This window comes from Acromyrmex echinatior, chromosome 7 (assembly GCF_024713525.1).
Source record: "Acromyrmex echinatior isolate Ae372 chromosome 7, ASM2471352v2, whole genome shotgun sequence".
In the NCBI taxonomy this organism is placed as follows: domain Eukaryota; kingdom Metazoa; phylum Arthropoda; class Insecta; order Hymenoptera; family Formicidae; genus Acromyrmex; species Acromyrmex echinatior.
In genome coordinates, this window is record NC_141858.1 from 10,878,594 (window position 1) to 10,892,901 (window position 14,308).

A 14,308-nucleotide genomic window follows, 5' to 3' on the forward strand; every position below is an offset into this window, starting at 1 on the left:
AAATCGCAATGGTAGTTTAGTGTAACGAAGAAGAAAAAATGTAATTCCGCAAATCTTTGATATTCTCATTCATTCTGCCTCCGATAAGCAGAAGGATTCTTATAATGGGTGCTGACCTCGCGCTTTCTGCAGCAATGTGATGGTCGGATTCTGGGCACGTGGCAATCGCGGCGTAGACGCGAGGGTGTTCAACCCCTGGGAGGGTGCCGAATGCGAATTCACAATTCGCGAGATGCCGCTCTCCTCCTCACCTTCCCAGGGCGGAAGCGCCTCCTTGAACAGAATCTCGTGTAAGAGTGCGCATCCTTGAACTTTTTATCATCGATGCGAGAAGATGATTCGAATAAAGCGATCATATATATTACAGCTTTCCGTTCTTTCCTTTGTCAAGGGAATTTTTATTACTGTATTTACTAAAGAATTGTCCGAATTGGATTTTCTTCTAAGTTTGTTCGCCAAACTTAACCTTTTGAAGATGCAAAGAAACTTATAAGAAACCTTGTTTTTTAAGACAAGATGCTGAATTCGATTCTGGCCTCAAAATTCTAAAATTCAAGATTATCACGAAACTCGATTTTAGGAGATTCTTGATATCGCTGAGTTTAAATGTAGCCTGAAAATCTCGAATTTCAAAAGAGTAACTTCCAATGAAAGAGGATCTAGTATATCATAGGATTCAGAGTTTGGAAGTTAATTTGAAAATCAGCACTAACTGTTTGCATAGCACACTGATGAGCTTCAAATAAAGTGAAATTCAAAACTTGATATTACTTCGTAATTAAAAATTCTCTAAAATATATTTTATGTGATAATCAGATTGTTTTGGAAATTTTGTGTATTCATCGTATTGAATCTATCACATTTTTAATGTTTTTTACTTAAAAATCAAATAAAGCATTATCAAATTATTATTATTATGAGGATATTTATAATAATCAGATTATTTTTACATTATATCCACTATATTGAATCTACCATTTTAAATTTATTTTTGATCGCAAAATCAAATAAAGCATTATCAAATTATCCTAGATCGAGTTTCATGACACTCGAATGAGCAGTTTACAAAATAAAAGATGTGTTCAAACAAGCACGCCTACAAAGAGTTAATGATTTAATCAATCACGAATTTAATTTTTACGCCAGATAATTGTAGCTAACGTCTCGATATAATTGGCTGACATACTTCTTCCTTCGGCTGCCTCTTCCGGCTTAGTACAGGACTCTCGAATGACACAGGACGAAATTCCTTCCTCTCAGCGACAGGACTCGCGCCGGCGCTGGCGGGGGTCCAAACCGATGGGATCGGCTCGTTCTTCTTCTGTAGTTCTTTCCTTCGTTCGGGACTCGGTGCCTTCTCAGCTGGCGTTTGTCCTGGCGACCAAACGCCTGGCAACGAAAATTCACTTTTAAGAATGTAATTGATACGGCATATCCACGAGACTTTTGTTAATCAACACTCATTGTCAGGCAAATTTGGTTATCGTCAGATGGACTAACAACAGTCTTATTAAAAAAGATAGCCAAGCCGATCGATTACTTCCTATAAATGAACCCTGCTTTTATCATTTTTAAATTTGTGTTATAATTCAATATATTAGTTCTTGATATAGGAGCTAATTAAAAAAAGACTGCCAGTAAAGGAACAAACTCGCCAAAAGGTCTTTGCTCCTGCAACAGCTACGCTGTATGGATTTGGTGGATTGGCGCTAAAGCTAACATATGAAATGTATACGAGCGCGATGCTAATCTTGGCACACGGGGGAGCATTACATAAGGGATCATCTTTTTCCCTACTACTTCCTCATTTTGCCACGTCACTGCCTATTACTAATTCGATCCGTTTTAAAAACGGTTCTTTGACGTAAACGATCCGATAATCCTATCGTTTATATTAATCGCGTAAACACTCTGGAAAGAAATAAAATCGCAGGAAGATATTTTTAAAGACTTGCACGCCGTTTCGGAGTAATATTTCTTAACGGCCGGATAAACAAAGGTTTTATTAACTCGTTACCGCGGTCCAAATAAGAACAAATGTCATGTCGCAACGTCGCGTCGGTGACATAAACAAAGTTATTGACGGGTGACGACGCTTGAATGTCAGATGGGGAAGACAACGTTACGAGCACGATAAAGATACACCGTCGCTACGGTGAATCAGGCACATATGCCAGTCGGAATTGAACCTCTCGGCCAATTTGCAGAACCATACCTCTCGCGGTCGTGCGGCAACAGGAAATCAGGGGTAGTTCATTTGGGACGCTGATAAAATTAGAAGCTCGCGTGGGCGGCGTTAGGTATTATGAGATACGCATAATTGCAATTGGCCGGGAACAACCTGAACACAATGCCGCGGCGACGCGTTTTCTGGAGCGACACGTTAGCGAAACGTTACGCATTCGATGAATATGAATTCGGGTTGAAGAGTCCGGAATTGAATGCGGAGATAAGGAAATTGGGAGAAACACAAATATCTGGGGAAACATAAATTTCTGATCGAGTCGTTAGAAATTTTGTCTCAAACAACCTTCAACATGCATGACTGCCGAGGTAACTGCAGTGGCCATATGTCCTTTATTATAAAGGACAGAGTCTTTTAGTTCAGATTCTTTATATTTATTTAGTTTTTTCAAAAACTCAATTTTGTCTAATATTACGGAAAATTCCTTTCTAATTAACATTCCAAGTATAATATACTTGGAATGAGCGAATTTTTATGGAAATTACCGACAATTTTAATTTCGTGCAAGAACAATATTAGCCCAAACAGAACAACAAAGTCGCAGTAACATCAAAATAAGTCTTGATTGACTGAAAAGTGACTTTTAACAATAAAATTTGCACCTATTTTGACATCGTTTTGATATTATGATAACTTGTGCTTAACTTGGGAATTATTTCAGATATACTGCGCGAAAATTTCAGAAATTCAAACAGACTTCTGACAGTCACAAACTACCTTGAAAATATTTAGGAATAAATCCCTAAATATTCAGCTTTGTTCTTAATTTTTTCTGAAACGATATGGTCATTGAGAGATGACAATTGTGTCTCTAACCGGAGGTGTGATAATTAAGTCAAACTGGAAACTAAGATTTACATATAAAAATATTATTAGGCACCAAGATTCACTTTAAACGGATATGGTATCTTCTTGAACATTTCTTTGCTGATTTTCACTTACTATACAATAATTGATGTTACACACGTTACAATCTATGTACGACAATAACGGCTATACATTTTCACTAATTGCAACGTACGTGCGATTAATCAACGCTGTCGCGACGCCAGCTGCATCCAGCGTTCGAAACGTCAAAAACATAGAATTGCCATCGTTTTTGGATCGTGTACCGACATGCACACGCTATTCGCAACTAACAACCGTGGTAATGGTGATTAGTCGAAACACCGATACTGTAAGGACGACGTCCTCAGGTAACCGAAATTAATGCCCCTTCCTTCCTGGATAAATTACTAAACGAGATTACACGGGGAAATGCACGGAGAAACGCACACGCGTATGTGTGGCAGGGACTTAATTACAATCTCGTTGCTAAGAACACACGTGGCCCCACACAATACGATCTACACGTAATTAATTTTATTACATCTTCGAAACGAACGTTGGTTAACGTAATAAAAGCACACTCTCCCGATGGCAATTCCATTTCTCTTATCGCGTCGTTCATCATCCAATTACACTGGCTCCAGTATATTCGAAAAGTTAATTAATTAATTACCGAAAGTTCTATTAAAAATGTTAATAGACAAATATTCTTGTAGTTACTCGAGAAGGCGCAACGTTGGATATTAATATTTCAGATTGCATCTTCAGTCATTATGCAAGATGCACGACGAAATTATTCTGTTAGTTTTCTTCACACATTCCTCGCGCAGGTTTACCTGGTTTCGCCGACGAGGCTTTAAACGTGGGGGCGAACATAACGTTTTCTGAAAGCATTAAACAACATTTTGTCAAACAAAATGTCTCGGGTTCTCGCCATTTCGTAAATCGTATTATTTTTAACGACGAATTTTTGAATGAATTTCTTTTCATGTATCTCACGATTTCTCGTCGTAATTAATTCGTACGTCTGTGACAGTTTTTTTTAATCTAAATCATTAACTATCAACGCGGAATATCTTGATGCTTATCGCAAGTCAACACTGTGCGATGTAAGACTTATATTACACTCCGCGTTCAATATCATCTGGAGAGCTCTTCAAAGTTACTTTCACGATGAAACCACCACGATTCATTAATATAAAAGCGATCTTGATGGAATGCCGCGAAACGAGCGCAAAGGGAAGAATAAAACCAAGTAGACTGCTTTATTCCACAGCAGACTAAGAGTATACCAGCGCCATGATGCATTTCGAAAACTGTTCGTATAACTTACGAATATTAAAATCAGGATTTGTCGAATTACTTTATTTGTTTGTGAAATTCCTTCAATATATTTTAACATAAAATTAATTCCTGTCGCGTCAATTATCTTCGTCATTTTTGCCAATTTAACATCTTTATATTTTCTTACGAATTTTCTCGCTGATTTGAAAGGCAATAATTTGAAAAACACTCGTAATCCTTTTCTGAGGATTTCCTTCAGAAAGATGCGAGTTCCGAGCTTCCTCACGACCGCGGAACTACCTGTTGAAGAAATTTACGAACACCTATCATGCCTTCATCCCTCGCTATCCTTCGATAATGCGTCAACTTTTCCGAAATGATCACTCACTTTTCTCCAACATCACTTTACGATTTCGACGACCTCTTTTTTTATTCGACGCGGCACCGCGTATCTCAATGGGACACTCTTCTCGGCGAGACACGGGAAAGTAGCACGGTAGGTGCCAGCCGACTGAAGCGTCGCGACGCCGCGCCGATGAGGCTCGACGCCACGCCGCGCGACGCTCACTACGCCGACGTCGATGACGACGTCGTTCGAGGCTACTCTACACGAAATCTTGAATCCACTGCCAACAAGCCGAGCTATATACGTGTGTATACGTTTGCTTGGAAGATAGATCTGAATTCTCTCAATCTTCAATCTGACGTTAAAACAAAGTAACATTAAAGTAAAATAAATGATGTTCAAAATTTCATATGATAAATTTGTTTTTTATCCTTGCATTAGCCTGCACTAAAACTCTCTTTCTCGCTTTGACCAAATATAAAACATGTACCTGTCTCACTTTTTTTAAGTCTCAAAAGTGTATACTAGTTCAGCCATAGAAAAGACTTAATTCTATAATTCATCCGGGACATTTCAATTTTTCAGTATTAATATTTTTTTGCAAATAATATCACAAAGCATTCAATAGTGATATTTTTTGATTATGTAACACATGCGTGATTAAGCAAAATTACAAACGCACCTTGCCCAAGTAGAAATCCCCTGCCGATTCTTAAAGCTTTGTCGATCTCGTGCAGCAGATCACTTTCATTCCTGACTCTTCTCTTCGCAATGACATCACAGCCGCTCCCTTTGATTAACAAAGCATATGCCCATATCCACCAAAAAGAAAAAAAAATAAAGAGATGCAATAAAATTAATTTCGAGCAGCGCGCCGTGAACTTGTTAGCAAGTCGTAAGCCAGAACTGAACGACAAAGAAATTCTTTAGTGCAAGATTTTTAAATACACGTCAGTCGTTTATAAAAAAAAAAAAAAAAAATTGATGTATTGAAACGATGAATACAAATAATCTTGTATCCACAGACGGATGCCTAAATTCGCACATTTAGTCTCGACGGAACGCACGCTGTGGCTAAACTTTCGTGCTAAAGTTAGAATAGAAAATAAACAGGCGCTTCGGTAACCGTCTTCGAAAAGTTCACGAGACTTACGAAATACAAATAACCACAGTGAGTTAATAGTAATAGACGAACGAATGTCCGCAATGTGTCTTTGGCAATGTGTCAATAAAAATTAACATTGTTGCACGGATAAACGACTTTTGTCAAATATCGACTAATACGTCTAACATCGCCGTTTTCCATATGTTTTTGTTCTCTCTGCAAGAGGATTGATTGGCGTAAAAATATTTGAACAAAACGTGCACTCGTGCCGTACCTATTGTAATATATTCATAACATGTACGTGTACTGTCAGCAAACAAGTGGGCTGAAAGATTAAAAAAAGCGAGCATGCAACAATACGTGGTGAAAAAAGCGATTTTAGATGAGATGCGAAGATGATTGATCTATCAAAACAAATGAGAGAATCTTCATTTACATTAATTATATCATCACAATGGAAGCTTTTGACAAAATGAAAAATTTTAAAGCTCTTAAAAACAAAGGATACTAAAAATATTCGCTTAAATGTTAAGAGAGAAGTTCTGTGGATTATATCCTATTATTATGGCGAGCTTCAAAATATCATCATCGAGTATTTTAATTGTAGATAGAGTATAATATGTATATAAACAATTTAACAGAGAAAAATTCTCAGTCTCCACGAAAGGATGTGCGGACCAGCGGGCCAGTAGGCCACGTCGCGTGATTGAAAATAGCTGAAAACAAGACGGTGGTTCCGGCGCGCTGGCCGAAATGGCGAACGCGTCCTATGACTACGGCGACTGGCCTATTTCTCGTCGCGGTGTCTTTATATTTAGATTCCCATCCTCCAAATGAATCACACACGAAACGCCGCGGTCCGACGATCGCGAGATGAAGGAAAGAGTAAACAGGCAGGCAGGCCAGTACTCTACCATCATCAGACGTGGCACCATCTAAATGACAACGTCGTAGCGATAGAAAACGCATCGTGTCAAATAGAATTTTGTGGGAGCTTTTCTCTAAATTCTTCACAGCGGAATTCTCATTCTAAAGACTAAAATCTCACTCTTAAAGATTGAAAATTCATTCTTGAAAAAGAATGGCAGAATTTTCACATATTAGAGTGAGATTCCACTCGAAAGAATTTTTAGAGTACATTTTAAAGACAATCAATTGCATTGTCAACTTATCTCAAGGAAAGAGAGATCTCTTTGAATTACCCGGTATAACGATGACAAAATTAAAGATTCTGCGACTATAATCGGCTCCAGGGAGTCGACGCGTGAACGACATGACGCAATTTGATAGCCTCTGTATCTCCACGTTGATATCCGTTATCGCAAACTGTCGCGGTTCATTATCCGCTACGCTGTCGCAGCGTCGCGAACACGAATGTTAACGCAATAATTTTCCATAGCGTCGCTTTGACGAATCGATCACCGTCTCAAAATAAATGTCAAAATATACGAGCAGCACGCGTGTCGATTGCGTGCCGGATTTATGTCGTGGAATATTAAATCCCGCTGCAGGGGTATCCGATACCACGGCACGTTAGGCAGAGAGCTGGCAATGAGAGGAAAGTACGTAAACACGCATATTTGTTACAATATCACGTTAACTCGCGCGTTTCACGATACAATGAGATTCATTATTTGTACAAGACTGATCGTATCGTTGCGAGACGAGTTATTAATCGGATTACGGAATTGGAGCAATCTGGACTGTGTGATTATGATGCTGCACGACCTGCACCAACGTAAATAGATCGACGCGCTTCCGCTTTGCCGAGAGAACTAATCTTGCCTCCGGAGCTGTGCAGGAAAACAGTACTCAAGACTGTAATGAGATTTCCGTTTCGACGTTACCGCTTGTCTCCCATATTAAGAAAGTTCGCCTACGATGTGATAGCTGAGGCGATCCGACGAGAACGATGACATTCATTGGAGAAATCCCCAATTTTTCGCTTTTCAATAATAATTTCAATCAAGAGTCCCGATGTTTTAAATTTTACAATACGGTTTTATTTGTACGAAATTGAAGATGAGAAATTTGTGATATTCCAAAAAAATATTTCAATTATTTCAATCAATTGCAACATGAATATTACTTTATCGCGTTTTATTACGTGAAATTTTATATCGTTGCATTCAGTCTCTTTAAATCACATTTATTAAAACGAGTTTGTAAAAAGGACATTGCGCCGGATAAACATTTTAATAAAAGATTAATTATTTATCCTTCCTGCATTTTTTGTCCAACAGTCCTTTCATGTATTGTTGGCACCAGGCGAACAGATAAAAAGAATTAGCATAATACCAAGAACGTTAGTGACGACAAACACTAAGGCTTCTACGAACGTCGGACAAGATGCGCACGTTACGTTAGTGATTGTTAAAAGGCGTCCCTTGGCGAGACATTCGAGAGTTCAGGACGGATTTGTTTGACTTCCGGACGGGACACTCTTTCTCAGCAACCACCAATCGGCACGGCACCAATCATCATCGCAACACGACGAGCAACACAGCAAACTCCATCGTCCATTCCAATCGCCGTAACTCACCGCCCTCGTCGTCGCTCATCGTGGAGATCTTCAAAAATTCCCGCAGATGTTTCGGCAGCTTCCGAACGTCCTGCAACTCCTTGCCATCTATTAGGAATTTCGCGTTGATCAGAGCATCGCCATCTTCATCCTCGTGCTCCGTCCCGCTCTCGTCGAGATTGATCCCGAACTTGTTCAGCCTACTGCGTGCCTTCTCGATGAATTCCTTTGCCATCGCACTCATGTCACCATCCGCTTTGCGCTTGATGTCTTCGTGCGAGCTGATCTTCACGACTTTGTGACTCTTCCGCTCCTGCCGCTCTAACACTTTGTGCACGTACTCGTCGTACATTCGCTGGCGAAATGCCTCCCCGTTCGTTGGTAATGTCGTCGGTCTCCTCACTTCAACGTTCTTATGCTGAGTCATCTTTTCAGCGAACACCTCAGAGTCGTTTCTCGGTGTCCCTGTCGACCGCGTTTTCGTGCAACGATCGTTAACTTCGTCCTCGCGAGACTTAAACGTACCATTTTCCTCCGTTCTCGCCAAGTTTTCCTTCTGCGTGATCACATGGCGTTCCTCATGTTTAATACTTTTTGAGGATTTCTCCTCGTGATGCCCGTTCTCATGATATACCTTTTTCAGAAACTGCCGATTGCCTACTTTATCGATCGTCTCTGTACGATTCTTTTCTATATTCCGTGACTTCTCTTGCCAAGATTCTTTTTGAATTCTCGGCTCGCTTCGATAGATCTCTTTGAAGCATTTCTCCTCGAGACCTCGAGGTTCCGCTCGCTTATCTTCCCCACATTTTCCGTCTGTCATCCCATGGACATCGATCGGAATTTTACGTTCACGTTCGAGATTTATGCTGATTTTTTTCGAGGTTCCTTCGGGAATATCAGCGAGAGACGATCTCGTGTCGTCACATTGTTTCGTTCGATGAAAATGCGTTTGAAATTCCTCGAAAGCCTTTCTTTCCTCCTCTTCCGCTAATATCACGTTTTTTAGTTGATCTTCTAATAGCTCGATGTACCTCAGCTGCTGAGCGAAGTATTCTTGAGGTAAGGAGCCCTTCTGATCGTCGTCGAGCCGCCGTGATGTTTCCATCTGCAGCTCTTTCAGTTTATCCATGATCTCCACAGCGGCCACGTGTTTCAGTTTCTCCGCTTCATGGTGTCCTCTTCGTGGTTCCAGACGACTTCTCGGCGGACTCTGATCAAAAATACTCGTCGTATCGATGCACGATCTGTCAACCGTGACCGCGCGCTTCGGCAACGGTGGTACCTCGAGTTTGTTGTCGATCAACGCCGGATTCACGTGCTTGCCAAGATCAGTTGTCTTCCTGAGAGGCGGCGTCCTCTTGCCAGTGGCATCCATCAATCGATCAGTAACGATACCGTTCAGCACGATCGGACACTTAATGTTATTCGCTAAGAATCTCTCTGAATCGCGAGTTATCGCGTTGTTGTTCGTCGACGATCGATATCCAGCTTGGGCGGCGGAACGTGTCGCAATCTTAAGCCGATCAGACTGGACCACGTGACCATTCGGCTTATCGTCGCTCGATTCGCCATCCTTGTCGCCCCTCGTTGCCGCCAAGAATAGCTCGTTCGCGGTGGCGTTTCGGCGATCGTGTCTGGCTAGATTCAACCAGTCGCTCGGCCGAGGCTCGGCCTTGAAACATTCTTGACCCCTGCGCCCAAAAGAGTCGCCAATGGCGTCATCGGTTATCGTCTTCGTCTGCTGATCCGCGAGTGTATCGTTTCGAGGACCGTTTCGTTCTTCCTTGATGATTTCCAGCAGCCTGCTGCTAGAACTCTCGATCGTGCTGTCTCGATGATTCGCTCGAGTAGTCGGCTTAGGTGTTTTCGAAATCGCGTTGTTGTCCTCTTTGATCGGATGGATCTCAACTCGGTACTGCGGCAGAGGAACGTAATGTGGCTGTTCCTCGCGGTAACTGTACCGGTTTAGGAACTTTCGGTGAAGATCCAGCAGGGTATCGGCACTCGTGCGCACCTGCGTGGCCTGTTGCGACGGCGACAGGCATACCAGAAGCTTGGGGTCCATTGTAGTGAGCGCACGCCACCGTGGTTCCCGGTTCTCCATCTCGTTCTCCGACTCTGACAACTCAATATTAATGCCTTTCGGCAACTTGGCCTGGTCTGAAACAGCGTTCGTAATGTCGTTAGGACGATGCCGCTCGCTCTCGTCCGACGTTTTCGTTAGTCCGTGCCGTCGATCACTCACTTCATGCATTGAGTTTAGTCGAGCGTTATCGTGTGGATGCGCCGGCGCGTCACTCACAAACCTCTGTAGAGTCCGCAAACTCTCGAAGATGTTGAACTTTGGCGTAGTGATCTCGCCTATCACTTGCGGTCCATACGGCATCGACAGAATCCTCTCAACGCAGAGCTTCCTGAGAGAAGGTGGTTGTCGCGACACGTCTTTCGTGGCTATCTCAGGAATTTCTGAGACCGTTTTCTTCAATGGCACATGATAAAGATCCTCTACAGGCGAATAAGGGACCAGCTGAGGCGATTTCGAATTCTCTCTCGGCGTCGTCTCATTTACGAATCTTTCCGTGTTTTTCAGCAAGGTGAGCTTCCGCTTCAGGGATTCTCCCACTTCGTCTTTCAAGTTCTCCTCCCTCGTCTCGCGGACAATCGCGGTAATATCGGTCAACGACGCTTCCAACGGACGATGCTTTACGGTGTTCAAGGATGTGGTGCTGCTGGACGAGTCATGTCCTTGAACATCGATTAACTCATCTTCGAGCGAGGGACTCTCGCTCACTGGGACGTCCGTTCTTTGAAAGCTCACTTCGTCGTCGGACAAATTCCTCGTATCGCTTTCTCGGGATGAGCTGCGCGTTTCTTCCTCGTGCTTTTCCTCGCACCTCTCTTCACGCTTCGACTCCCACGTCGAATACTTCGAATCGCGAAGGCCATCGCGCTGGTTAGCGCTCGTACTCTCCTCGTGTCGTTCGATTATTTTCGTCTCCGACGTCTCACTCTTCACTATTCGTTCACGGTGAAAGCCATATGTCGATTTCTCGTTCTTCTCGATTTTTCCCTCGGGTTTCTTCTTGCTCTTTGAACTCGGCGTACCCATACTCGACGACGCCGATTTGTCTCTCACCGAAAAATTCGAACAAGTATCTGATTTATTGCACCTCGGTGATTCGTGATTCGCTGTAGAATCCTTCCTTTCCGAATTCGTGTGTCTCTCCTGACCCGAGGGATACCGGCACACATCGGCCTCACCCTCCTGCTGGCACGACGACGCGTTTTGATCATATACCACCGATGCAGCGGGCGTCGCGAGTTTCCCTTCCTCGCGACGCGTTATTTCCGTGCTAGTCGTGCTTGCCAACGTGACGACGTGCGTACCGGTGCCGCGCGAGCGTGACAGATCATCGTCGCGAATACCCGATGACGCGATCGATCGACCGCCCTCGGTCGAAGCTTCAACGTTCCCAGTTGTCGGAGCGGTGTCGGCGCGTCTGACCTGATTTATACGGCCACGAATCTCATTAGCGCGAACGATTGTCGAGAGGATGTCACGCGAGCTCGAAAAATCTTCGCCATAAATTGCCCGACCGGTCCTCGACGTGCAAAAACTCTTGCAAGCTCCGGGAAGCTCCGGCTGTCGTGGCAGCCCGTCGTCCGCCGCTTCACAACTCGCACGCTTCACAATCGGCTTCCGCGCGGATAAATTCGTCGACTCGTCGTGTTCGCGTCCGTCGCCGTTCGCCGCAACAGACGTCTGATGAATCTTCGCGCCGCTCGAGATATAGTCTATTTCAGGTGGCGTCGGCGGTCTCTGAGGAGGCTCGCGGCCGAAACTGGATGACCTCTTCGGTAGAGGCGGCGGTCGCTTCGTTTCCGACAGGGTTACTTCGCTCGATGACGAATTCGAGGCTGAATCAACTCTGTCGTCCACTCGTGATACGCTGTGATTAACGATCCTTCGAGTCTCGATGGAATCTTTTCGTGGAACATCGCGGTTGTCTGATTTTGCAGGTGCCTCGACTGCGGACGAAAATTTATTACCTTCCGCTTTACTTACATCTGCGTCACTGATATCACTTACAGTCACAATACTTGTCACGTTTTTTTCTAGCTTCTCCGCTTCATTATTTTCCTCACCGTCTTTCGTAGTATCATTTTTCACAATCTCAATTTCTTCAATAATACAACGGTCCTCGAGGTTTAAATTAGCTTGCGTCGCGTCTACTAAAATTTCCAAAGATTCATTATTTAGGATGTCGTCCTTTGCATTCATTTTTTCGCTCATCGTTTCAGTCACAGGATCAGTGTCTTTTACTACTTTAGTTTCAGGACTCGCAATGCTTTCAACGAAATTAGGCTCGACGTTTTCAATCTCGTCGCAAGTGTTTGCTTTATCGCATGAACATAATTCCGAAATGTCATTCATCGTATCAATCTCAATCTTAATATCGCATTCCGACTTCTCATCAGCCGATTCAATCTTGTCAGTATCAACCCTTCTCGCTTCGATGTCATCCGTCGATGTCATCCTCTCGACAGAATGCCTGTCCTCGCGCCGATACTTACTAATTTCCTCGTTTATGAAATCTCTGATATGCTGTGCCTCGTCTTCCGATAATCTTTCACCCTCTTCTTGTATAATGTCCAGAAAGCTGCTGGCGTAATGCGACGCCGACATCGCGCGCTTCCTCGTTTTCCGACGTGGCGAGCTAGCTGTTTTCTCGAACGATCTGTTCTCTTCTGCCGCGAAATCGCACGCAACTTTCTCGAGAGATCTTCCCTCATCCTCGATTACTTCTTCTGAGAAACTCGGTAGTTGCAGGTCCTCGATAAAATTTCGCAGCTTTTTCTCCACGTCTCTGGGCATCACGGTGGCCCACATCAGAGTCGGAGATTCCATTTCCGGTTTGAGAAACTTCTTCTGTGGCACATATTGCTGCCCGATCCGATCCCTTGGCTTGAATTCCACGCGATCCTCGGAATCCTGGCCCCCGACCGACTCTGCATCGGATTCGAATTCGACGATTGCTGACCCACAATCGGCCTCCGCATCGCTGTCATTGACTTCTCGGATCTCCAATCGAGTCTCATTCCCTCGCGAGAGCCTGGTCTTTGTACGATCAGAAAGCGGCCGTACCAATTCCACCGGTTCCAATACCGTCACTATCGTTGCCTCCTTCAACGCTCCGTTACCATTTCCGGTTTCCAAAATGCCCACCCCGGCGATATGGCCGATCGTCGCTTCCAGAGGTAAACTGCTGACGGTCGTGATCTCGATTATCCCGGGACGAGATTCTGCTAGGTCGATCTTCTCGATTCTGCGCTTATCGTTCGGTCGGAATCTGCATCTGTGATTCAACGAAGATCCGCCCTGAGCCTCGTCTTCGGTCAGGTCGACATTCTCCGGAACGGGATTCTCCGCGACGGAGTCGTTCGTCTTCGAGTTGTCGTCATCGTCGTCGTCGCCGTTATCGCGCTCGTTCCTCGAGGTCGGACGATTCTCCTCCTCGAGTTTCCTCTGCTCGGCCTTTCGCGAGGATTCCGTGATGTTCGTCGGTGGCTGAGGAGGTCGCCGTCGGTTCCGATTCCTGCGGCTGCGGTTGCGGTTACGCGCATTGCCCTGCGGCATCACGGCGTAGTCCTCCGCGTCGGTTGCGTAATCCAGAAGGTCGCAGTGTCCTACGATATCGTGAATTTGTGGAAAAAGTAGCGCACGTTCTCGCACGTCCTCTCTCTCTTTCTTTCTCTCTCTTGCCTTCTTCTTCCTCTTCTCTCGTAGAATTCTCGTCGGAAATATCGCGTCACGGTCGTTTTACGTTAACTTTTCCGACCTTCTCAGCTTTCTGTTTCTCTTCGTTCTCTTTTATCTAATATCCGCCACGAGTTTCCCGACTCGGGATTTTTCTTACACGCCCACGTACGTGCGTTTGACGCGCCCTTATTTTCACGTTTAAAGACGACGGCTCG

At 44.0% G+C, this 14,308-nt stretch overlaps 1 protein-coding gene and 1 long non-coding RNA gene across 8 annotated transcripts in view; one reads left to right on the forward strand and one right to left on the reverse strand.

Moving 5' to 3' along the window:
• The window catches only part of LOC105154568 (uncharacterized), a 71,207-nt gene that overhangs the window by 36,949 nt on the left and 19,950 nt on the right, over positions 1-14,308 (forward strand). The window lies entirely within an intron of this gene.
• The window catches only part of LOC105154570 (Cbl-associated protein), a 98,266-nt gene that overhangs the window by 35,606 nt on the left and 48,352 nt on the right, over positions 1-14,308 (reverse strand). For 4 of the 7 annotated variants that reach the window (XM_087407822.1, XM_087407823.1, XM_087407825.1 and 1 more), the window contains exons 6-9: positions 8,351-14,020; positions 3,910-3,957; positions 1,187-1,389; positions 117-273 (exon numbers count right to left, since the gene is read on the reverse strand). In XM_087407822.1, coding sequence (XP_087263948.1) covers positions 117-273; positions 1,187-1,389; positions 3,910-3,957; positions 8,351-14,020 — 6,078 coding nt within the window. Of the gene's footprint in view, positions 1-116; positions 274-1,186; positions 1,390-3,909; positions 3,958-5,385; positions 5,494-8,350; positions 14,021-14,308 lie in introns of all 7 variants that reach the window. The other 3 variants (XM_087407827.1, XM_087407826.1, XM_087407828.1) reach the window with 3 other exon arrangements.